Source organism: Canis aureus, chromosome 8, assembly GCF_053574225.1.
Source record: "Canis aureus isolate CA01 chromosome 8, VMU_Caureus_v.1.0, whole genome shotgun sequence".
NCBI lineage: Eukaryota > Metazoa > Chordata > Mammalia > Carnivora > Canidae > Canis > Canis aureus.
In genome coordinates this window covers 61,526,784-61,549,756 of record NC_135618.1, presented here as the reverse complement: position 1 = coordinate 61,549,756, position 22,973 = coordinate 61,526,784, and the positions used below count along the sequence as shown (strand labels likewise).

General features: G+C 62.2%; 1 protein-coding gene across 4 annotated transcripts; it reads left to right on the top strand.

Annotated features, from left to right (window-relative positions):
• The first annotated feature begins 907 nt into the window (after positions 1-907).
• PDGFA (platelet derived growth factor subunit A) lies at positions 908-22,313 on the top strand. Of its 4 annotated transcripts, none has more exons than XM_077907442.1 (8): positions 911-1,157; positions 2,586-2,715; positions 4,163-4,259; positions 8,740-8,844; positions 11,081-11,268; positions 18,287-18,413; positions 18,879-18,947; positions 20,646-22,313. In XM_077907442.1, the coding sequence occupies exons 2-7, from the start codon at positions 2,653-2,655 to the stop codon at positions 18,932-18,934; spliced, it is 636 nt and encodes a 211-aa protein (XP_077763568.1). In that variant the 5' UTR covers positions 911-1,157; positions 2,586-2,652; the 3' UTR covers positions 18,935-18,947; positions 20,646-22,313. The 4 variants fall into 4 exon arrangements, with proteins under 4 accessions (XP_077763566.1, XP_077763568.1, XP_077763567.1 ...); XM_077907441.1 differs by lacking the exon at positions 911-1,157 and adding an exon at positions 1,326-1,465; XM_077907440.1 differs by lacking the exon at positions 2,586-2,715 and having other exon boundaries at positions 908-1,157.
• Positions 22,314-22,973: the final 660 nt, after the last annotated feature.

The following is a 22,973-nucleotide window of genomic DNA, read 5'->3' as shown; positions in this document are numbered from 1 at the left end:
CCTGCCCGAGAGGACTCGGAGGCTGGATCCACCTGCCGTGATGCAATCCAGTGGGGAGACGGTGGCTCAGACCGCATCGTCCAGCCTGGGTCTTCTTGGTGGTGCATGTTTAGCTGCCTTCCCCAAACCTGCCAGCGGTGTCTCTCTCTGGAGCCACTGAAGGTTCCATATGGATGGACAAGGACGGGCCCTCACATGCTTCTAAATGTCCCCAAGTTTTCCCTGCTTCACCCTCATCACCCTGAACAGCCGGAGAGGTGACTTGGTGACGGTGGTTGTGTGGGGCTGCAGCCTGGGCAAGGCCAGGGCACTGGGAGGCTGCAGGTGTGTGAAAGCAGGTGGAAGGGTGCTAGTGGACCCCCCCCTCTGGGAACAGCGAGAGGTCCCCCCTCCCCCTCCCCAGGTATTAGGGGGAAGGGGAGCGCCCCCTAAGCACCCTCCCCACTCGGCCTTTGAAATGCCGGAGCCGGCGGAGCCGGGATGAAAGACCGCCCGCGGGGCTACGCCTTTACTGCCTTTGTCTGGCGGGAGGGCGGCCGCCGCGGGGCGCGGGCCTAATCCCCAGGATGGGGCCTCGGGGGCGGGAGGCGGGGGCCTCGGGCGGGAGGCATTCCCGGGCGGCCGCCCACCCTCCCACCGACCCGGGAGTCTTCCAGCCTTCGGGGGCCTCGCCGTCTAGCTTTGGGGCCGCGGGGCCCGTGTCCCCTCCCAGCCGCGTTCCAGGCTCGGGTGCCCTTGAGGGGCCCGCGGGGGTCCGATCCCACCTGCTGTGGGTGGGCGCACCTGCGCTCCGGCGGCCGGGAGCGGTCCGGCCGGCTCAGGCCGCGGCCTCCAGCGCGCTGCTCCCCCGCATCGCGCTCGGTGCCGCGCCTCGGCCGGAGGTGGCGCTCTGTGCGCCCGGCGGATCCCGGCGTGGGAGGCTCCGGCTCCGGCTCCGGGGGTTTCTCGCCAGCCGCGCCTAGCTCTCCTTTCCCTTCCGCCCCCTCGAGTTCCTGGCTCAGGCCGCAGCCCAGCCTTCCACGAGGGAGTGGGGATCAGATACGCCGCAGCCCCCTCCTCCGACCTGGGCGCTCTCCCATCTCGGGATGCTGGTGGAAGTGCCTCATTCAGACGCCCCAGGCATCGGATTCTGGGCGGGGGCGCGTGGCCGCCGCCAGGTGAGTGCCCCGGACGCGCCCCTGCAGCCGCCCCACCTCTCACCAGACGCTCACTCCCCCTCCTTTTATGGAGACGGGGAGGCAGGGGCCCTGGATCCTCACGGTGGAAAGAGGCCCGAGCGCCGCGCCGGGGCGGGGGGCCGGAGGCGGGGGCCGGTTCGCGTTTGCCCTTTTTGGCGCAGCAGCTCTGGGCGCTGCCCGCTGCCGCCGCTGGGGCCCGAGGGAGGCGAGCCGGCGACGGCAGCGCTTCTGCGGCGGCCTCCTCCCCTCCCCGTCCGATGCCGCAGGATTGCAGCTGGCACTGGAGGGTGGGCAAGCTCGAGGGAGGGGCGCGCGGGGAGCCCCGCCGGGCGCGCGGAGCTCGGAGCCGGGCGCGGGGCTTTGATGGGTTTTACTGGCTGCGTGAGCGCCGCTCGGTGCTCTCTGCGGCGGCGGCGGCGGCGCCCGGGCCCTGCCCGGCCCGTGCGGCCCCCGCGCGCTTCCGAGGTGCGGGTCCGGGGCCCGGAATCCGGGGGAGGCGAGGGGGAGGGGGCGGGGGAGGGGCGCGGCGGCGGCGGCGCTATAACCCCCTCCCCGCCGCCGGCCGGCTCCACACGCGCGCCCTGCGGAGCCCGCACAACTCCGGCGAGCCGGGCCTGCCCGTGCCTCCTCCGCCCCCCTCCTCCTCCTCCTCCTCCGCCACCCGGCGGCGGCGGCGGCGGCGGCGGCGGCTCTCTTCGGCCCCACGCTCCGGCCGGCGCGGCGAGGCCCCGGGCGGGCGGCGGCTGCCAGGCGGCGCGGCCGCGGGCGCTGCCCGGCTCGGGCCGGCGGAGGGCGGAGCGCGGCGCCAGAGCCGAGGGCACGCCGCGGAGGGGCGCACGCAGGCCGCCGGGCCGCGCCGTGCTGGGCCGCGCCGTACCCGGCCGGGCGGCGGCTGCTAGAGGAGGCCGAAGGCGAGCGCGGGGCCGGCGGTGGGCGCGCAGGGCCGTCCGCAGCCCCGCGGGGAGAGCGCGAGCCCGCGGCCGGGGCCCGGCCGGGCATCCAGACAGGTGATGGGTGGTGCGGCGGCGGCGGCGGCGGCTGCAGCCTCGCTCCGGGGTCCCTCTCGGGGCTGATGCCCGCAAATATGCAGAATTACCGGCCGGGTCGCTCCTAAAGCCAGCGCCGGGGAGCGAGCGCGGCGGCGGCCAGCACCGAGAACGCACCAAGGAAGAGGCCCAGCCCCCGCCCTCCGCCCCTTCCGTCCCCACCCCCTACCCGGCGGCCCAGGAGGCTCCCGGCGCGGCGGGCGCGGCGAGCGCGCACTCCCTGCTCCTCCTCCTCGCTGGCGCTGCCTGCCTCTCCGCACTCGCTGCTCGCGCCGGGCGCGCTCCGCCGGCTCCCTGCTCTCCGCGCCACCCTCCCCGGGCCGCGCTCCCTGAGGGATGGTACTGAATCTCGCCGCCACAGGAGCCCGGCTGGAGCGCCCGCCCCGCGGCCTCGCCTCCCCGCCGAGCCGCCAGCGCCTCGGGACGCGATGAGGACCTGGGCTTGCCTGCTACTCCTCGGCTGCGGATACCTCGCCCATGCCCTGGCCGAGGTGGGTGCCACCCCCGCGCCCCGTCCCCTCTCCGACTCCCCCGGCGCACGCCCCCTGCGGCCGCCGGCGGGCCGGGGCCGCTCGGGCTCCGGGGCTCTGCAGAGCGCATTTTGGTTTCTGCTGGGGCGGTCGGGTTCTTGCTTTTCCCCACTGGCTGTTCTTTTCTGCCATGCCGAAGTGTGTCTGGTGAGTTTCCAGCGTGTTGCGTCGCTGTGCCGTGGAGGCACGGAGTGGCGCGGGGTGGACGAGTGGGGAGAAAGTTCGGGGGGCGCGGGCTCTCCCCGGGGAGGGGCGCCCCGGACGCGGCGGACAATGCAGTATCGGGGTGCGGGGAGCGCGGAAGGGGGTGTGTGTGACCTGGCGGAGCCCGGGAGGGGACGGGCGAGCGGCGGGTCCACAGGGGCGGCCGCGGCGGAAGCCCCCCGGCGGGCGGGGAGGCAGGGTGGGCGGCGCGGGGCCGCAGCCCCCTCGCCCGGGTCGCGGCCCCTGAGCCTGGCCGGGCCGCTGGGCCCCGCAGTCCCGCCCGCCCGGGGCCTGCTTACAGGTGGCTGAGCTAGGCGAGCCGGGGCCGGGCCGGGCCGGGCGCGCGCGTCCTCCCACCGCCGGGGCCCCCTCCCCCCAGGGTAGGATCCCGAACCCCCGGGAGCCCGGCCGTGATGAATGACTTTCTGCAGCCCCCGCCGTGGGAACTTAGTGGAGACCCCTCCCCCGCACACCCCCACGGCGACCCCCGACTCCCGGGCACAGTCTGGAGGGAGTGGGGGTGGTCTGGGCAGGGACTGGGAGCTGCGGGAGGTGGAGATTTAACCCTCCCGCCGCCGGCTGGATGTGGGGCGCCCTGGGCGGCGCTAGGGCCGCGGCCGGGCCGGGTGGGGCGCGCGTGTGAACGGATGAGTGCGCGCGCGCGTGTTTTTGCGCCGGAGACCCCCCGACCCGGCAGGTTCGGCCCGGGGTTCCGGGGTGTGAAAATGCAAGCCCCTGGCCCCATGAGAGTGTGAAGGCTGCCGTGGCTTGGGGCGCCGATCCGTGACGCATTTCAACTTGGATCTCTCTGGATGTCGATTTCACTATTAAATCAGAAACTCCTCGGGACCCTCGGCGCCCCTAGACCTCCTGTGACTGACCCCCCCGGGCGGAGGGGCCGGGGGCCGGGCTTTTGTGTGGAAATGTAAAGGTGGGAGGAGGGCTTGCTTTCTGGAAAGGCGGCCCTGGATGCGGGCCGAGAATTGGGGGGTCGCACCCGGTCCGCACCCTGTCCGCCCCCGGCGTCTGACTCCAGGGCCCCCGGCAGGGGTCGGGCGCCCGGAGAGCTCGGAGGGCGTGGGCTGGGGGCGCCGGCGCTGTCGGGGGCGCTGTCGGGGGCACAGGGCGCGGGGGGGGGGGGGGCGCGCGCGGGGGGGTGCGGGCCGGCCCGGCGCGGACGCTGACCCTGTGGCTCTGCTTGCAGGAAGCCGAGATCCCCCGCGAGGTGATTGAGAGGCTGGCACACAGTCAGATCCACAGCATCCGGGACCTCCAGCGACTCCTGGAGATAGACTCCGTAGGTAAATCGCGCCCCTTCCCTCGGCGCGCGGGGCGGGGGTGCGGGGGGTGCGCCCCGCGCCGCCTCCCGCGCTCGGGCCGGGCCAGGCGCCGCGCAGGAGCGCACCGAAAGGTCAGAATCCAATCCCGGGCCATAAAAGCCCAGGCGGATGAGTCAGGAGTTTCTCTTCTAGTGCCCACTTTCTCTCCCGGTGGCGGCCGCGAGCTGCTCGCTCGCCGGGGGATTGTTTTTGCATTTAAGGAAAATGCTGCGCGAGTCACGGAAAGTTCAGCGGCGCTGAGGGCGCCGGCGCCTGGGCCAGGTGTGCGGGCCCGGGGCCTGCCCTGCGGGGCGGGAGGAGCCCTGGCCCTGCGCCCCGCGGGCAGGCGCGCGGGAGGAGCCGCCCCCGGGCAGGGGCGCTTTGTCATTGCGGCGCACGGCTGTCCTGTGCCTGCGGCCGCCGGGCCTTTGTGGTTGCAGGAGCCCCGTGCTTTCACAGGCCAATAAAAGGCGCGTCTTCCACACATCTGGTGTCTGGGGATTATTTTGGGGCTCACCCTCAGGCCCTTGGAGTCTAGCCACTTTAGAGTTTATTTGTAAGCGTTGGAGTTTGCAAGCCCCTTGGTGTCGGTTGCACAGTTGGAGGGGACTGGTGTGCAGAGGTGGCCAGGGACCCAGGCTGGTGGCAGCGCCTACTGTGGTGTGGCCCAAAGGAATCCTTTTCCTAGAGGGCAGAGATTTCTGGCCCACAGCTTTGTGGCCTCCTGCTCCAGAGTAGTATTTGGTGTGGGAACACCCGTGGGAGGGGTAGCTAGAGAAATACATGGTATCAGCGTCTGGTTAGGCCGGGGCCCTAAGTGGGCTTGTCAGAGGGAGGCCCACGGTGGTAGAGGTCAGTTGGAACTTTTTGCAGTAAAGATTTCGCTCTCCTTGCAGGCTACCCTCAAAGGGGGGGGGGGGGGCGGAATTAAGTAAAATCACATGGTCTAGTCATTTGGAAATTTGTACCTAATTATGGTGGTGGAGAGGCCTGAACTATTTTCATTTCATGCCAAGACCATTTGCTAGCAAGGCCGATGGTTTCTGTAGTTTCGTGACCCAGGAAATCCTTTGGCTGATCCTTATCAGGAAGGGGGTAGAGTTTCACTAGGAGATCAGAGTTGGGCCAGGGGGGATTTTGGTCTGGTTCCTTGATGTGTAACCCTGGGGAGAAGGATTTGGCTTTGGTTAGCTGAGGAAAACACTCGCCTACGTTCCGCTGGGCCCTGGAGGATCTGTAAAAGTGGGGAGGCCGCCTCCCTGAGAAGATTCAGAGCTATTTATTTATTTATTTATTTATTTATTTATTTATTTATTTAGTGGCTTGCAGGAGCCTGGCCGGTGCTGCAGGGCTGGGCCTCCCTGTGGGATGGCTTTAGGATGCCACCGGGAAATGGGCCATTCACTTTCTGTTGGGACCATTCTTATTCTGGTCTCTGCAGCCCCGCCTCCCCCACCCCCTACCCCCTACCCCCCACCCCCCACCCATTAACACTTTGTGCATTGCAGCTTGGTGGGTTATGCTGATGGCATTCCTGACCTGGGGGCTTTTGGGCCTAGAGCCTCTTGGGGCGGGTCGAAGAAGCAGGATGCTGCAGCTAGTTCCCTGGCTGGTTTCAAATTGCCCCCTTATAAAAAGTCCTGGGTGCTTAGACTCATCCTGCCCCTCACCCTGCACCTTCTGTCACATGGTTTGGGGTCTGGGCCAGGACTCCTCATGCCTGTGAATCTGGGTGAGAACTGAGCGGGACTTCTAGGGTCTTTTTTGCTAGGAGGCCCCTTGTGACACACATCCCAAAGTGGGTCTCCATCCTGGTCTGGCCCCCTCTCGCAGCCGTGGAAGCCAGGGCAGTGACCCAGGGCAGTGCATGGTCTCTGGCCTGAGCACCAGAGTTGCCACAGATGCTTCTAGAACTTGTACTGCAGTCTTTACCCCAACACCTGTTCTCACCCAAAGCAAAGAGTTGAAACAGATCTTGACACCGTGGAAGGTTGTAAACAGCTGAGGGGTCAGTTATCTGAGGACTAAGCTGCTCTCCGGGCCCTGGACCCCCATGAGGTCCTGTTGGAGGCCTGTCTGGGATCTGTGAGGAGGGAGCTGGGATGTCGTCCTAAATCCCTCTGTGGGCCACTCCAAGGGTGAACCAGTCCCTTCAGGTTGGTCTTTTAGTTGGAGAGCTAATCAGGCCCAGGAAGCCAAAGAGATCTTTTTCTTACAGGCCCTCTCCTCCTCCCCCATGGGGCCTTGTGATAGGACCCTGGAGGCCTCCCAGTGGGCAGCTGCATCCCCATTTCCCAGATGACACCTGGAGGCAGTAGGGTTCCTCGACCAGCGGCAGTGAGAGCTGCACTGAGCCTGAGGATTCTCAGCACGGAGCCCGGGGTCGCTGACTTTCCACGTGGGGCTCTGGGGTGGAGGGACCAGCGTGTGGTCTTTGAATTTTTGGGACTTGTGCATCCAGTGTGATTAGAAGCTGGCCATTCGGTGGCAAGGAGGCAGGGGAGCTTTGTTGTCCTAGCAGCCTGGCGACTGTGCGGTGGGGTCACCGAGCACCTGATACACATGTCCCCGTCTTGGGCCATTCATGCTCCAGCAGGACCGAGAGCCGGAGGACCTGTCCCCATCCTGAGCTGTCACTTAAACAAAAGGGGCACCCCTCGATTAAGTGTCCTGAGGGTAGTTCTAGGATCTCGAGTGGCGGGGTCTGCCTCAGTCACTGCTGGATCATTTCTCAAACCGTATCCGTCAGAGGCCACTTGCCCACGGCGTGGACGGCGACCCCCCATCTTGATGGGGGGCAGAAGAGGGCTTGTTTGCCTAGGAGCTCTTTCTCCTCCCCATCTGCCGGGTCGGATTTCAGCGCTGTCCACCCGCCGGGGGCTGTGGTCCTCTCTGCGGCCTGCTGGGGAGGCGAGGGCTGGTGTCCCCGCTCATCCTCCGCCTCCTGGGCCTAGTTCCTGGTGTCGGTACGGTGGTGGCAGCTCCCGCGGACTAAGGACCGAGCCGGTGGTGAAGCGAGCCGCGGGGCTTTAGCAAGGCCCGGAAGATGGTGGCCGCTGGGGAGTCTCCCTGGACGCCGCGGCTGGACCAGCTGCTCTTGGGTTTGAGGGTGGCAAGATGGCTACCACCGGGACGTGACTCATAAATGTCACTTTTTCGTGAAAAAATGCTTCTTGTAACAGTTGGTTGATGGGAAATTCTTATTGCATGAATAGTTGTGTTCTGATCTTATTTTGGGTCTCAAAAAAATTAGTGGCAGTGGAACATTGAGTCATTTTAAGTGAGAAGTTGGGTTCTTCCCAGACTTTAGTTGTCTGAAAGAACACATCTTTTGCCATTTGTATCTTTTGCCTGGTTTTCGGTTTTCATTTTAAACGAGTGGAGGTTTGTGGATAGTCGCTGAGGCCCCGGTGGGTTGGGCACCCAGGAGGGGGCGTCTGGTCAGGCCTGGTGGCCAGGACACCACTTGAGCTTCTTAGGGACGGGACAGCAGGACATGGTGGTGGGGTGGTCTGCGCAGCTGCTGGAGTCCCCGGCTGTTGGGGTGCGCTTCTCAGGACCCTGCTCATCTCCTGGGGAGCAGAAGGAGACCCCCTAGCTGGGTCTGGGGGCCGAGGCGGGGAGAACCAAGGGTGACCCCTTTTATCCAGGGGCAGGCAGTGTCATTGGAGCGGGTCGGTCCCAGTGGCAGGTGGCAGGACTGAGTGTGTCCCTCCCACCCCACTTCTCCCTTCTAGGAATCTGAGGGACCTGGAACTCCCCTAAGCTGCCCCAGGGGCACCAGGGCGGGCGAGGCTGCTCCTATGTGTGCCAGGGGCTGTTGTAGGCCTGGAAGACTAGGGTACAGCTTTGATGTTAGCACTGGGACTGTTGGTGTGCGGCCGATGGGCAGCACGCTCGCCTTCCTGCCAGTTGGCCCCTCTGCCAGGCACTGGGATTTCTGTCCCTTTACTTTCCCCACCTGCACTTGTGGCCTGGGTATGGATTAACTTCAAGAACAAGTGGGGTCCAGTTGTTGGCCCAGTCTGGCCTATTCCCCATGCCCCTCAAAGGTCAGGGTGCTCCAAAAAGATGGAGAGAGCCACATGCAGACACCAGAAAAGTCACAGCAGCAGCCTCTGCTGGTCCTTTGGTGCTGTCGGAGGGTTCCTGTCCCCGGGTAGTTTTGGCTCTTACTTACCTCCTCCAGCCGTCACCTGGGGAGATCCCCTGCCCCTTCCCCACAGGTCTGTAGCTTTGCTGCAAAGTGCAATGGGGTGGGGGGGGCACTTTTGGGGGACCTCCATGTAGGCTTCACAGAGGTTTTCAGCAGTTGGGAGTCTTTCATTCTCTGGATACATGGGAGTGGAGGGTCTCCCAGGGGACTCACCTGCCTCTGGGAGGCAGGTGGGAGCGCTGCTGGAAAGGCCCCCGGGCATCACACTGATGGGAGCCAGCCGGTCACTATTTCCTCTTTCTATAGGGGCCGAGGATGCTTTGGAAGCAAGTCTGAGAGCCCACGGGGGCCATGCCACCAAGCATGCACCTGAGAAGCGGCCTGTGCCCATTCGGAGGAAAAGAAGCATTGGTGAGCCCTGGGCCTGCAGGGTGGGGAAGGGGACGGGGGCTAGGCCCTCTGGAGGGCTGAGGGGCTCTCATCCACTGTGCCTCACCCCTTCGCTCCTCCATAAAACAAAGACACAACGTGTGCAGGGGCCCAGCGACTTCAGCCCTGGCCGCCCGCCTTCTCTCCGGAGGCCTCCCTCCTCTGCCGGGGGCGTCTCCCTGCCCCGGCCCGTCTGCTGCTTGCTGAGCCTGGCCTGGGCCAAGAGATTCCAGGAGAGGAGAGCCATCATAAATTCCTTAAGTGCCCGGTCTTGTCGGGGCCTGTTCTGGAGGAGGCCTCGCTGGAAAACGTGGTCGTGTTTCATTTCCAGTTTGTAATGTGGTGCACGGGCGTGCTGGCCAGCAGCTGCAGAGTGTGGGGGTCAGCCTGCTGCATGCACGCCCCCCCCGCAGATGCCCCTGCCCACGGCCCCCACTGTACTCAGGCTTGCCTCCTAGGTTCTGCTGGGCATGGGTTTGGGGGTTGTTTTCATCCTGCCCTCTAGCAGACTATCCTCATGTCTGTCTAGCTCCTGGAGGCTGCTAGGGGTCTCCTGGACTCTGGCTCTGCTCTGAGACCCATCTTGGCCTGCACTTTCTTGCCCTGGAGGCAGGGTTAGGGCATGTGATCCACCGAGTCCCATGCCAACCGGGAAAGTCCTCCTGCTTTTCCTAACTACCTGGGTGTGACCCCCCGACACACACTGCTTTTCTGTGCCGTGTGACTGTGGGCAGTGACTGCCCTCTCTGAGCTTATCTTCCTTCTAGAAGGTAGATTCTGATGCTGCTTCAGTCGAGTGCAGTGCATGAAGGCCGGGGGCCCACCCAGAGGATGTTGATTGTAGGGCTGTAGGTTTCCTGTTCTCCAGACCAGTGTCAAGTGAGGGGACCACAGTAGGCCTGTCCTGTTCCACATGGGGAGCCCTGGACTATCTCCCTGGCTCCATACTCGGTCCCACCTGGCTAGGCTCCCCAGGCCCCTCCCAGCCAGTGGGTGCTGGGCTGGGAGCCGTGAGCACAGCCCTCTCCTGCCCTGTGGTGGCCAGACCTCAAGCACCCAACCTTCCTTACAGGGTCCCCCTTTCCAGGTGCTCCCAGGCCACTGGGGTGGGGGGGCGGGATACAAGTACCTCGAGTCTCCTAGGGCCTCAGGAGGTCTCCTGGGCCCTGTGACGGGACAGGCAGGAGAGAGAGGCTGGCACCCCTCCCTGGCACTGGGGCAAAGACTGGGCCCCGTTAACCTTTGATGACATTTCAGGCTTTTCTGTTTGTCTGCAGGGGCCAGGGCCCTGCCTCATGCTGGCCCCGGGGGTCATGCCCAGCCCTTTGTGGCCAGGAGCGGCTCCCTCCAGTTCTGGGTTTTGGGGTACCACCTTGCCGCTGGAGGCATTGGCTTCTGTGGGTATCCCCAGAGCCTGCCCAGGCTCCCTGAGCACATGTCTGGGTGGAGGGCCTAGTATTGGTCAGCCCTCAGTGACACATGCCTAGCTGGGCCTGGAGGGCGGTGTGGTTAGTAAGGCGGCATGTGGGGAGCACAGTGTGCCTGCCAGGGTCCCCAGGTGCAGTTCTCATTGGGCAGTCGTGCCTCTGGCATCCACTGAGTTTTGGGGCTTTGGGTTGGACAGATCGGCCTGTGCTGAGGAGCACAGATGAAGGTAGAGGCAGCTCCTCCTGGGAGGGTGGCCTCTTGGCTACCGGGGTCCCCTCTGAATGATCTTTAGCAGGTTTGCAGGTGGTGGGCTGTGTCCTGCGTTCCCTGGTCCCCTGTCCATCTCACGATCCCCCTCCTTCCTGAGCCTGGCCTTGGAGCTGTGAGGCCTGTTGCCTGCTTGCCTTTGAGGTCCCAGGCTCTGTTTCCCTGTTTCTACCCATTCTTCACCAGCTCTGGGAGCTCCCTAACCATCAGTGGAGGGACCCCTCCACCCCACCACATGTCTGCCTCGGTTACCATCCCTCCCCTCCACCTGCAGGTCACGTTAGGCTTCCCTGTGTCACATGGTCTGCCACAGTGCTGGTCCCTAGGGCCTCCCTGCCCGGCCCTCACTGCTGCTCATCCTGGCCAGCCCACATACAGCCCTGTTGGGGCTGGGGTGTCTCTGCATGCAGAGGAAGCAGCAGCCACGTGGAGGCCCTTCAGGGCTTCGGGTCACAGGGTAGGCCTGGGTGCTGGTGGGACATGGGGCATGGCCTCTGCATTCACCGTGGCTCTTGTTCTGCAGAGGAGGCCATCCCCGCGGTCTGCAAGACCAGGACGGTCATTTATGAGATACCTCGGAGCCAGGTTGACCCCACGTCTGCCAACTTCCTGATCTGGCCCCCGTGCGTGGAGGTGAAGCGCTGTGCGGGCTGCTGTAACACCAGCAGCGTCAAGTGCCAGCCTTCCCGCATCCATCACCGCAGCGTCAAGGTGAGCCCACGGCCTTGCCCAGGGGCATCCTGCAGCCAATGTAGTGACAGCCTGCTGCTCCTATTCCCTGGCAGACACATACCCGGGCCCTGGGTACAGAGCAGGGTGTTAGACCTGGGATGTGGGGCCAGCTGCTGGGGGTGCACGTCGAGGTCCCTTCCCCGCTCCACCGCACACAGCCTGCCCCGTGACGCAACAACATGGGAGGTCTTCAGAACACGGGCTGTGTGTGTGCTGCAGGGGGACCCCTCAGAGCCTCTCCCCGGAAGCACATGGGAAACAGGAAAGGGGAGCCGGCATGGGTGCAGGGCCTGCTCAGGGGCCTCTGCCCTTTGTCTGCAAGTCAGGGAGGGCCCTTCACTCTGCTAGGGTGTGTGTGTCCTTGGAGTCCTCCAGCACGGTCTTCCTGGGGGTTCCTCAGTCCCTGGGGCTGGGGCTGCAAAGCCAGCCCCTCCCCTCATTCTGGGAAGCTGGGCTCCACTTGGAGACCCTTGGGATTAGTGCTGGGTTGGCTGCAGTCCCTGGGAGCCAGCACATGGCTGGGCACTTGCCCCAAAGCACTCCTGGGGCAGGGTGTTGGCCGAGGTAGGGGTATAGGAAGGTAAGGTTCAGATGACATGTGTGGGGGCTCCTTGTTCTCCCCACCTTAGTCCTGGGGTGCAATCTGCCTCTGGGTCACTCTGGGCTGCCACATTGGGGTCTGGGTTTTTGTCTCAGTGGCTGGAGGGGTTCCTAGGGTATGGGTCTGCTCCCCTCTGGCCTCACTTGGCCCATCTGTGAAATGGATGTCTAGGCCTGTGCTGGTCCCAAGCTGACCCCTGTTTGAAGGGGGGCTCTTCCTGCTTCCAAAAGGATAGGGCAGGAGGGAGATGTCCAGAGCATCTTGGCTTCTCTGACACGTGGTTGGGCTGGAGTGTCCTGGGGCTGCCCTCCCTGGAAGCTGGCTCTGGGCAGCTTACAGTCCTACATATCCCTGGGCCATGGATTTAGACAGCAGGGCACTGATCTCGTGGAGATGGCCATGGCCTGCCCACTCAGCTGAGCTTCCAGTGGCAGGTGTGTCCATTCCTCCCAGAAGGAAGGTTCTGGGGGTGCACCAGAAGCCCTTCCTCGACTGGAGATTATTTCAGATCCTGAGTGCCCGCTGCTGTCCAGGCTCCTGGCCACGGAGTGAAGTGCAGGGGAGGTTATCCTAGTTAAGGACTGTGTAGCTGGCTGGGACACAGTCGGTCACGTGAGAAGGCATGTTAGACCCGTAACCCGGCTCCACCTGACCTCCGGGGACTTGGTCCTCGAGCACTTGGGGCATTGAGTAAGCAGATTCCACGGCGTGCTGCCCTGTGATCTCCACGGTGGACACTGCCCTGAAGCCGAGGATCCCAGGGCTCTGCTGCACTTGCCCGGGGCGCTGGCTCTTGCCTTGGCAGGCGCGGGCCTCCTGACTTCATGCTGCTGGGGTCCCTCACCTCGCACTGGGTCCAGCTCCGCACGCTTTGTTAAAGAGGGACATGGAGACCCAAGGGGACAGGGCTGTGCCTTCCGTGCCAAGACTTCTCTGCTGCCTGCTGCGGGACCCTGGCCGGCTCTGCTTCCCTTGGGTCTCCATGTCCTCGCTTATGGTATGTTGTGAGGGGGTCTCGTGAGCCCCAAGAATCCAGACCCCTGAGATCTTTCCTTCTTGGGCGTGGGGGTGGTGGCGCTCTGGGTGACAGTCCCACACTTGGGCGATGTGCATAGGGCTATCCTGGGAGTGTCCAGTTGGAGATACAGTGGTGCCGGAATGAAGTGGGCCTCTGCCTCCCATGGGGAAGGACTGGGGAGTGTCCGGTCCTGGGGTTGCCCACGATCCTCTCTTCCTGGCCCACCCTGAGTGGGTGAGCGGGGTTCCAGCACAGGCGGTGGGGTTGGGACCAGGCCCTGTCATAGGAGGGGCCCATGTCTGTCTTGGGCACAGGCCCAAAGGGCTCAGCAGATGGTGGCGTGAGGCCAGGGCTCCCCCCACAGGCCTTCGTCTGCTCAGACGGGGTCATGGTCCACCCGAGGGGACAGAGGGGCTTTAGTCCTGCAGCTGGAACCCAGTGGCCTGCTTCCATGTCCGGCGCCCTGCTCTTCTCAGACCCTTCCTCCTTTTCCCTGCCCACCCATCAGAGGGTTGGCAGGAAAACATCCGGCCCCAGACACTGGGGGTTTTGGCCGAGAAGGGACAAAAGGTCAGTGGGAACAGGAGGTCCGTTGTGGAGGCCAGCCTGGCCCCCACGCCTGCCCAGGAAGCTGTCCCTGCTCCACTGGGGCTGAGGCTGAGCAGGGTGATGGGCCTTGTGGAGTCCTGGGCTGGGTGTCTGAGGTGTGCTGGGGGCCTGCTGGGGCCCCTGTGGCTGGGCAGGTGCGCGGTCTCGCCCAGGGTGGACACCTGCCCAGTGTTGTGGTTTATGGCCCTTTGGTCACAGAGAAGGTGAGGTAAGGCTAGGAGTGGCCACCCCACTGAGGCCCAGGTGGTGAATTGTCCAGTGTGCTCAGCTGAAGGCTGCCCAGTAGCTCCTGGGCCCCAAGTGTCAGGACTTGCTGGGATTGATGGCTGGCTTCCCACAGTGTCCACTAGGGAGGGGGCGCCAAAGCTTCTTGTGCCCCCAGCTCTATGATGGTCTTGGTGTGGGGCCTTCACTCTTGGAGGTTGGGCCCTCATTTGTCTTGTGGGACCTGCATGCTGGCTGGCTGGGGCTCCTATACCCCTGGTGGTCCCTCTGGGGTTGCCAGGGCATGGCTGCCATCAGACCTCGGGGCACGTGGACCTGTGGTCCGGGCTGGGGCAACGTCTCTGTATCAGCTTGCCATGCTCAGCATTTGGGGTCTGCTTTTAGGGGTCCAAGCGTGCTCGCTGACTGGTGTCCTGGACGAATGAGCCTTACCCTGGTGAGGGCTGACCCTGTCTCCTAGACCCAAGGCTCGAGGGCTAGGATAACGAGTGGTATAGGCTGCGGGGCCCACAACTGGTTGTGTCGCGCTGGATGGGGTCGCTGTGGGGTAAACCTCAGCCTTACTGCATGGCGCTGAAAGTTGGGGGCTCCCGTTTTCTTGAGGGCGTCACGTGGGTTCACAGCTGATGGGTTAGCCGATTATCTTGGCCTGGCCCCCAGGTCTCCAGAAGCTGCGACCCAGCTCCACGGCCATGACCAGAGTGGCCGGCTATGGCTTCCAGAAGGTGGGTCTGGGTGTGTTTGCGCTCCGGTGTGAGTGTGAGATCTAGTCCAGGAGGCTTGGGGAGAAATCTGTGGCCTGGCGAGAGGGGCCTCATGTGATATGGCTCTGAGCCCCTCCCCACAATGGGTGGAGATGCCCTGGACGTGGCTCCTGGGGCACTCACTGCCCGTCTGGTACCGTGCTGGTGATTATCTAACTGGGCTAGAGAGAAGGGTTCCCCACGCAGACGCCTGTCGAGCCATGTGGAGGTCTGGTGCTGTGACTCTGGGGCTCCGCTTCAGTTCCAAGTGGATCTAGTGGACTCGGAGGGACTCCAGGATTTCCGTGCTGGATCAGCAGGGACCAGAGCCCTCATGCCCAGCAGGACAGATTTCCCGGACTTAGGAAGTCCCCCGGTTAAGGCATGAACTCTGAGCCTCTGCTGTTTCCAAGCACACGGCTCCTTCCAACAAAAGAAGCCCTGTCTGAACTGCCTCATTTTCCTGTCTGTAAAACGGGCCGTAATTGTGCCCTCACCGGGTAGCTGTGAGCGTCCCAGTGACCAGCACCTGGGGTTCAGTAAATGCAGGTGTTTATCACAGATGCTGCTCTGCCCTTGACTCTGGAGTGGTCAGGCCATGACCTGGGGATGTGGCGCCCCCCAGCAGGGCATCGCTCTCCGTGGCCCAGTGGAGGACACTGGGAGGAGCAGGAGCTCAGGTCCTCTTTGCTTGGGGTCCCTGGAATGGAAGGGTGACGGCATCGCTGGATTGCATGCCCTGGGAGCGTGCAGGTGGGGTGGTTTCTGCCAGGCAGACTCGAGGTGGGAAGTGGAAGGTCCTCTTTACAAGGTGCAGCTCCCACACACGGGACACGAAGGGAGAGGGGAGGGAGGAGCCTGGGGACCCTGTTTGGGGCCGAGGCCATGGGAAGGGTCCAAAGGACTTAAACATCTTGTTCTGGGGACTTGGCTAGAGCAGAGGCTGCTCTGAGAAGTTAATATTCACAGTGTGTTCTTGGGGGAAAAAATGCAGCTATTTCCTGGCCAGAGGTGGCGGAATGGCCTGGAATCCTCACATACCCCGAAGCAGGTGCAATCATAAATCGCTGTTTGTTTTTCTTTGATAAAAACGGCTCGTCTGAGGAGAAAGTGGGTTCCCAGACCGGAGTGGCTGGTGTTGGGAGTGCTTGGCCAAGGGGACTGTTTTGGGGGGGCGGTTCTGGAGCGTCTATCTTCTCCACCGAGGCTGGTCTGGTAGGGTGGAGACCAGCCTGCCCCCCTGCGCCCAGCCTGGGTCCTAGTACCTGCCCCCCTAGAGGAAGTGGGTGAAGTACTTGCTGAGCAGAGGCTGCGCCCCCAGAAACCCCCCTTCCATGTCCCCAGCAGAGTCCAGGGATGGAGGGCAGCTGTGCATGGGGGTGGGAGTGTGTAGTGCTCAGAGCTGGGGTGGCAGACATGGGGCTGCCTCTGACCTACCTGCTTGGGCCCTAGGGCTGCTCAGGGACAGGGGCTGAGGCCCAAGCGGAGGGCTGGCATGGTGGCCAGGCTCAGGCCCCGGTCCTCTGCCCTCTTGGGAGGCTCACTGAGGTGCTGAGATGCATCCCTCCCAGTGTCCTCAAGGGGAGGTTCACTCTGGGCCTGGGGGCTGGCTTTGCAAAGGCAAAAATGTGCTGATACCAGGGCTCAGTTGCTTGGGAACGTGGCTCAGTGGCAAGCCCCAGCTGTTCCCATACATGTGAAGCCCTGGGGGCCACGGTTCTTGTTCCATTTTATAGATAGGAAAGTGGAGGCTCTCTGCCCCTGTGTCCGCCACATCCCGAGAGTCTGTCTGTGTGTTTCTCTCTCATTCCTGTGTGGTCCCAGCCTCCCAGAGTGGCAGGTGCCTTGTGGAGCAGACCCTGCTCTGCGGCTAGGGTACTCATGCCTGAGCTCCCCTCCTCTGCCTCTTCTCTAACTTGGGAAACCCCCCAGACCTGGTCCCAAACCTGGCCTGGCTCCCACCCCACCTCTGCGCTCACACCTGGCTGTCCACATTCACACCCGAGGCCGCATTCCACTTCCCACGGCCGCCGGGCACCCGGCACCCTTTGCACTGCAGGTTAACCATTAATGCAGCCCAGTGGCCACTGACAGGTCTGGACAAGCCTTGGGGCCAGTTCACCTGTGGGGTGGGCCATCCCTCTTGCCCCGGGGGCCTCTGGCCTCTGGACTCCAGGCCTCTGTACAGGAGCACCTCTCTGCCCAACTTTCCCCTCTCCCTACTGTCCCCAGGCTGGGGGCTTTTGCTCTCCATCCGGGATCCCCTCACCTCTGCCAATGGCCTGATGCCTCCACATGCTTGGGGCGTAACCCGGGTGGGCCCTGCTCCCCTTCTGACTCAGTCTCCCCAGGTAAACAGGGTATGGATATCTCTGAGGGCCATTCCCAGGACCTAGGACTGCAGCCCCAGTGTTGGTATAGGTGGAACATCTGCCATGTGCCCGGGTCTGTGGGATCCAGGGCTCATGGGAAGATGCTGGACCTGTCCCCACCAGGGACTGAGCTCTTGGGGGAGGGGAGCCCACTGGGGCTGCAGAGACAGGCTGGGAGGTTGCTCCTCTGATGTTACGTGTTTCCTTCATGAATTAGGATGAAGTGAGGCCACCTTGACCACACTCACTGTGTGTGTGGGCTGTTCTCTGGTACCAGCTGTGTCATAATGTGGGTGTGCATGGAGCTGCATGCTTGGGACAGCACATGTGTGTATATGTGGAGGGTGGTGCTGTGTTCCCATGATAGGGCATGTGCATGTACTGCTTGTGTGTGTATGTCGTTTCCAGGACAGAGTGTGTGCGTCTGTGTGTGTCTATCATTTCCAGGATAGGGTGTGTATCCATGTGTATAGTTTCCAGAATAGGGTATGTGTGTGTCTGTATGTGTGTGCATGTGTGTGTCATTTCCAGGACGGGCATGTGTGCATCTGTATGTGTGTGTGCATGTGAGCGTGTGTGGAGAGGGTGGAGTGGTGTTTCCACGACAGATTGAGCCGGTTTCCCTAGGCTTGACCTTGGGGTCTGTAGGGACTTGATTTCTAGGCTGCCTGGGCTGGTGCCCCACAGGCTGGACCCGGCCATTTGCCCCCAGCAGAGGCAGGGCTGCTACACTGCTGTTGTGTACCTGGATAATTTGGGCTGACAAGGGTGAGAGTGAATGGAGGGGGCCCAGCTGGAGGAGGCATTGGTTCCGTTCTGACCTTCCCCAGTCCTGGCCTCCTGGGACCGGACTGTGAGGCCTGTAGGGTCCTCATCTGCAGTTCCTAGCAGACCAGGATCCATGTCCTGACCCAGACAGCCTTCTTGTGGGCTCTTGGGGCTGTGCTCAACAGGATGGGTGGGTGGGTGGGTGGGCGGGCAGGAGGGAGGGTACACCAGGGCCACGACCCACAAACCGCGCTCAGCACCCCTTCCCTCGCTGTGGGTATTTTCCCCCTTTAATAATCAAGTATGTGTTTGGAGGTTTTCCGTTGCCCCAGATGTCCCCTGAGACCTGGACACGGACACCTTCCTTCCTTCCCCGGCCCGCTCAGAGCTCTTCGCTCAAGGTGGGTCCTGCAGACCTCCTCCCGCCTGCACGAGCGAGCCTTCGGGTGTCGATTAAAATAGATCAAACCACAAATGCCCGAAGGTGCCTTTTTCACCTGGCAGTCCTCTGCCTTTCCGCTGGGAGGAGGTCAGAGGTCAGCCTGCCCACGTCGCCCTCCTGGCTCGGGTGGGGCCAAGCACCCCAGCACGTACCCCGCTCCCGGTGACTCGTGCGAGGCGTGGCCGAGGTGTTCACCGCGGGGCCTGTTGTCTCGGGCAGGTGGCCAAGGTGGAGTACATCAGGAAGAAGCCAAAGTTAAAAGAAGTGCAGGTGCGGCTGGAGGAGCATCTGGAATGCACATGCACGACCAGCGGCCTGAACCCAGATCACCGGGAGGAGGAGACGGGTAAGAGCGGCCCTGGGCCTCGTCCTCTCGTCGTTGGAAGGGGTCCTCAGAGCCTGCCCTCCACGCAGAGGCTCGGCTCGGCGGGCAGGAGCGTCTGGTGCCGCTGCGAATCCGGCACAGGGCCCCCGGGGTGGGGGCTAGTGGGGGTCGAGGCACCTGCAGGTGTCAGCTGGAGCGACTAGGGTGGCCGCTCCAAGTGCCCACCCTGGTCGGGGTGTAGGAGTGACCAGGAGCCCATGGCCCAGGGAGGCCCGACCCCGTCCCAGGCAGACTTTGCCCCGAGGCAGCGTGGTAGAGGTGCTGTGACCCGCTGCATCGGGCCGGCTCAAGGGCACCAGGAAGTGTCTCTGTGCCAAAGCTAATCGAGTTTTCTTCCAGAAAGACAAACACCTCAGCTATTTATTGCCTCAGGTCCGCAGCCCTAACCCTTAGGCCCGCTCACCCTCCCTGCCCTTCTGTTAACAGGAAGGCGTAGGGAGTCAGGTAAAAAACGGAAAAGAAAAAGGTTAAAACCCACCTAACGCGGCCGACCAGGTAGGAGCTGACTGCGAACGTGCCGCGGTCCTGCGGGTGGGAGGTGCACCGACTGATCACGTGGCCAATCCCTCCCGTGGCCGGCTCGCGGCTCGCGGCTCGCCCCTGATTCATCGGCCCTGATCGGCCTGCAAGCTTCCGGTGTCTGGCTGGGCTGTGGGTCTGCTCGCTCGTGTCCCCGGCTCCCCCTTCCGCTCCGGAGTCCCCGCTCTGGCTTGGGTCTCTTGCATCGATGGGGGAGGCCCTGGTATCCCGTGAGTGCAGTGATTCAGCTTCCTGAACAGCAGTGGGGTAGCTCTGATGTGCGTTACCTGGGCTCACCTTGGGCAGGTTCCCCGTCCCATTGGACAGATGAAAGACTGAGGCTCATGGGGATGATGGGTAACGGCATTTGAAGACCGAGCAGGTCATGTCTGACAGCGTTTTATAAACGTACAGGGCTGTTGGCTACTGTGTTGGAAACTGTTTGGTTGCTGGTGACACACCGGAATCAATGAGGGCTGAAGCGAGGTAGATAGATGTTCAGGAGCAGGTTTGGCATCCTCCAGGTATCATCAGGGACCCTCTCCGACGTGAGGGACTGGTGCTGTTTATCCGCAGATCTGCTTCATGGCTCAGTGTGGCTGCTGAAGCTCCACAAATCACGTGTACACTCTAGGTTGGAAGAGGGCCAAAAGAACCCTCTTAGAAAAGTCCCACCTGGTGACTTCTCTGATACCCTGGCCATCCTTTGGTGGCAAGAGGACCTGGGCAGTGTAGTCTTGTAGGGAATGGGATTTGGGCAACCTCAATCCTCAACCTCAGCAGTCCTGTCTGCTCTGGAAAGCCTGGTCCTTGCCTCTGGCTGTGTGTGAGCCCATGGCGTCCCAGACAGGTGGTTGTGGGAGAAGTTCTTAGAGATGGTGTCTCAGAGCCCAGGTGCTGGTGGAGCGACTGCAGGAAGCTCCCAGTTCAGGAGCCGGGGAGGAGGGTCCGCGTGGGTGGGCTCCTGAAGCAGCCCCACAATGACTTCTTGCCCAGGGTGTAGTTTTCCCCCAGAGTGTAACTTGGGGGTGGTTTTTGTGTCATCTTGTGCATCCACTGTGCCCACCAATGATTGGGCTCTGGCCTCCACAGGCCAGCCGATGACAGAGACCCCGAGTGAGAACTGAGGAGCGTCCCTGCCACCCCAGGCCCTGCTGGCTTGTGGGTGGTACAGGTGCTGGGATAAGCAGTGACCCAGTAACCTGGATGGGGAAGAGCTGCTCTTAGCTCAGAGCTCAGTATAGATCTGCCTGCTTACCAAGACCCTCAAGGTTGTCCCATGGCCCAGGATGGTTGCCAGAGCTCCAGAAATTACATCAAGTCCTCTGCTGGGGCGGGGGTGTTAAAAAAAAAGAATGTGGGGAAAAAGGCAAAGAAAGAACCATGCTGGGCCTCAGTTTCCCTCATCTGTACAACTGGAGAATGGGGCTTGCTCTAAGGAACGTTCTGTGGGATCCTAAGAACCTAGTCTCCGTTCTGCTCAGGTTGTTACAGAAAGCTCAGGATGTACTGAGGCATATTTGATTTGAAAAACGCTACAACAAATCTGAGACGTGTCACGCTGCGTGTGAGTGTGTACCCTGATGGGGTGAAGCGTGTCATCGTGGCTGCCGTCCATGTGGCAGCGCGTGTGCCGGCCCCGCCTCAGTGTCTGTCTCTCCGCTCTCCCCGCAGATGTGAGGTGAGGACAAGCCAGCAGCCCTTCTCCGGGACACGGATGTACATGGCGTGTTACATTCCTGAACCTACTACGTACGGTGCTCATTGCCAGCGTGCGATCTTTGTTCTCCTCCGTGAAAAACTGTCTCCATGCGCACTCGGGAGAACAAAGAGACAGTATACATTTGTTTAATGTGACATCAAAGCAAGTATTGTAGCACTCGGTGAAACAATAAGAAGCTTCCTTGTCAAAAAGAGGGAGAGAGAGAGAGAGCGAGAGAGCGAGAGAGAGCGTGAGCAAACAGAACCACAAAACATGACAAACAAAACTGACTCACAAAAATATCTACACAGTTGTCGGGATGGAGGACACCCCTGTGGGATGGAAGCGACGTGCCTCGGCGGACCGGATTTCTGTCCAGGTTCACAGGTGCTTCAGCCAGGGACACAGAACCTGCTTTCTGGAGGACTCCGGGCGGGTGCCGAGGGCCCTGCGGGGCACGTGGGAGCCAGGGATGTCTCAGAACCGCCACGGGACTTAGAAACACATCTCCTTGCCGTAGTGTTTGAGTCTATACAGAAACCTTCCCGAGAGCCTTAAGTGGATTTTTTTTTTTTACACCATAAAGTGATTATTAAGCTTTCCTTTTTACTCTTTGGCTAGCTTTTTTTTTTTTTTTTTTTTTTTTTTTTTTTTTTTTTTTAATTATCTCTTGGATGACATTTACACCGATAACACCAGGCTGCTGTAAGTCAGGACAGTGGGACCGTATTTCCCCTCGCAGGATGCAAATGAGATGTATTAAAATAAACATGGTATATCCACCTATGCATCACTTCCTAAATGTTTCTGGCTTTACGTGTTTCTCCCCTGCCCCATTTTATCTTACTTTTTAATTTAAGCCATTTCGAGAGAACTATGCGTGAACCAATCGAGTCCGTCCCGGGCCTGCCGCTCCCACTCCTCGCCGCAGCGAGGTGCCCCTGGGCCACTGTTTGGACAGAATCTAAATTCTTTATTTTTGGTAAGATGTTACGCTTTACATGTATTCAACAGAAATGTGTGTGTGTGTTGTGTTTTTGTTTTTGTTTTGTAAAGGTGAAGTTTGTATTTTTATCTAATATTACCAGTTTTGTATACCTGAGAGCCTGCTATGTTTTTTTCTTTGAACCAAAAGGAAAAAGAAAAACCCACCAAACAAAACCCATACACGTGAAAAGTGCTTTGTGGTCACATTTTTCTAGTTGCGTAACCGAGTCTAGACCCTGTGTCCGGCCACAGGGCCCGTCGCTTGGAGGTGGCCCGCTGCACCCCGCCACGAGAGCCTGCGCGCCGAGGCCTGCCCTTGGGATCCTGGAACCTGAAGGGAGTGGGCCATCGAAGCCCTCCTGCCAGGGCGTCTGGCCTCTTGGAGACGAGGCCACGTGCCCATCCGGAGCAGCCAAGCAGACGATGGCCTTCATCCCAAAGGGAGTCGACTTCAGTGTCTGTGGGGCCGAGCCAGTGAAGGCAGGCAGCTCTGTCGCCCGTCGCCCGTCGCCCACTCTCCCTGCTCCAGATGGAGGGGCCATGTGACCGTCAAGATCCTTTGGCTGCCTGTGGGGTCCCCGGAGCGAGGGCGGGGGTCTCTGGTGTTCGCGTGTTCGTGGGAGAGTTTTTATAAAGGCATTCCTTCAGCAGCACATCTTCACGGTGTGGTTTTTGGTCCGCGGGACGCGCAAAGGGAGGCGGGGGGCAGGGGCTCCAGGGGATGGGTGCAAGGTGGGTGCAGGTGGGTGCCGGTGGCCGCGCCCCCTGGCTCGCGCCCAGCCGTGTGCGGGGGCCTGTGGAGGCTCCGTCCCCGTCTCCATCTGGGCGTCTAGTGGCCGCGCTGCTCACAACGCTGGGCCGTGGAGACGTCTGGTGGTGGATGGACAGCGTGTGATTTATGTATTTATGTCTCCCTGGGATGCTGAGAGTACCGCCCAGGTCTTTGCCCAAAGCCGGAGCAGGAGGCTGAGCGCTTCTGGGGAGGCGGCGTTGCCAGAAGAGGCCCCCGAGCCCGGCTGGGGCTGGTGGTGGCCGCGGGGGTGGGGGGGGGACGGGGGGACGCTCGTGCCTGCTGCCCTGGCGGGGCCTGAGCTGGGCGGAGCCGGGGCGGGCAGGGTGGCGTCCACGCCCAGCCAGGAAGGGGCTGCCGCCCGGCCGCCCAGCGGAGGCTGCGGTCTGTGGCTGGATTGTTTCTGGATTGCAGGCCTACACGGCCCCGCAGGCTTTGTTGCGGCTTTGCCCTGCATTCCTGGCATTTCTGCTCCTGCCTGGGCCCCTCCCGGCCTGTCACCCTGGGCGGCACCTGGATGCGC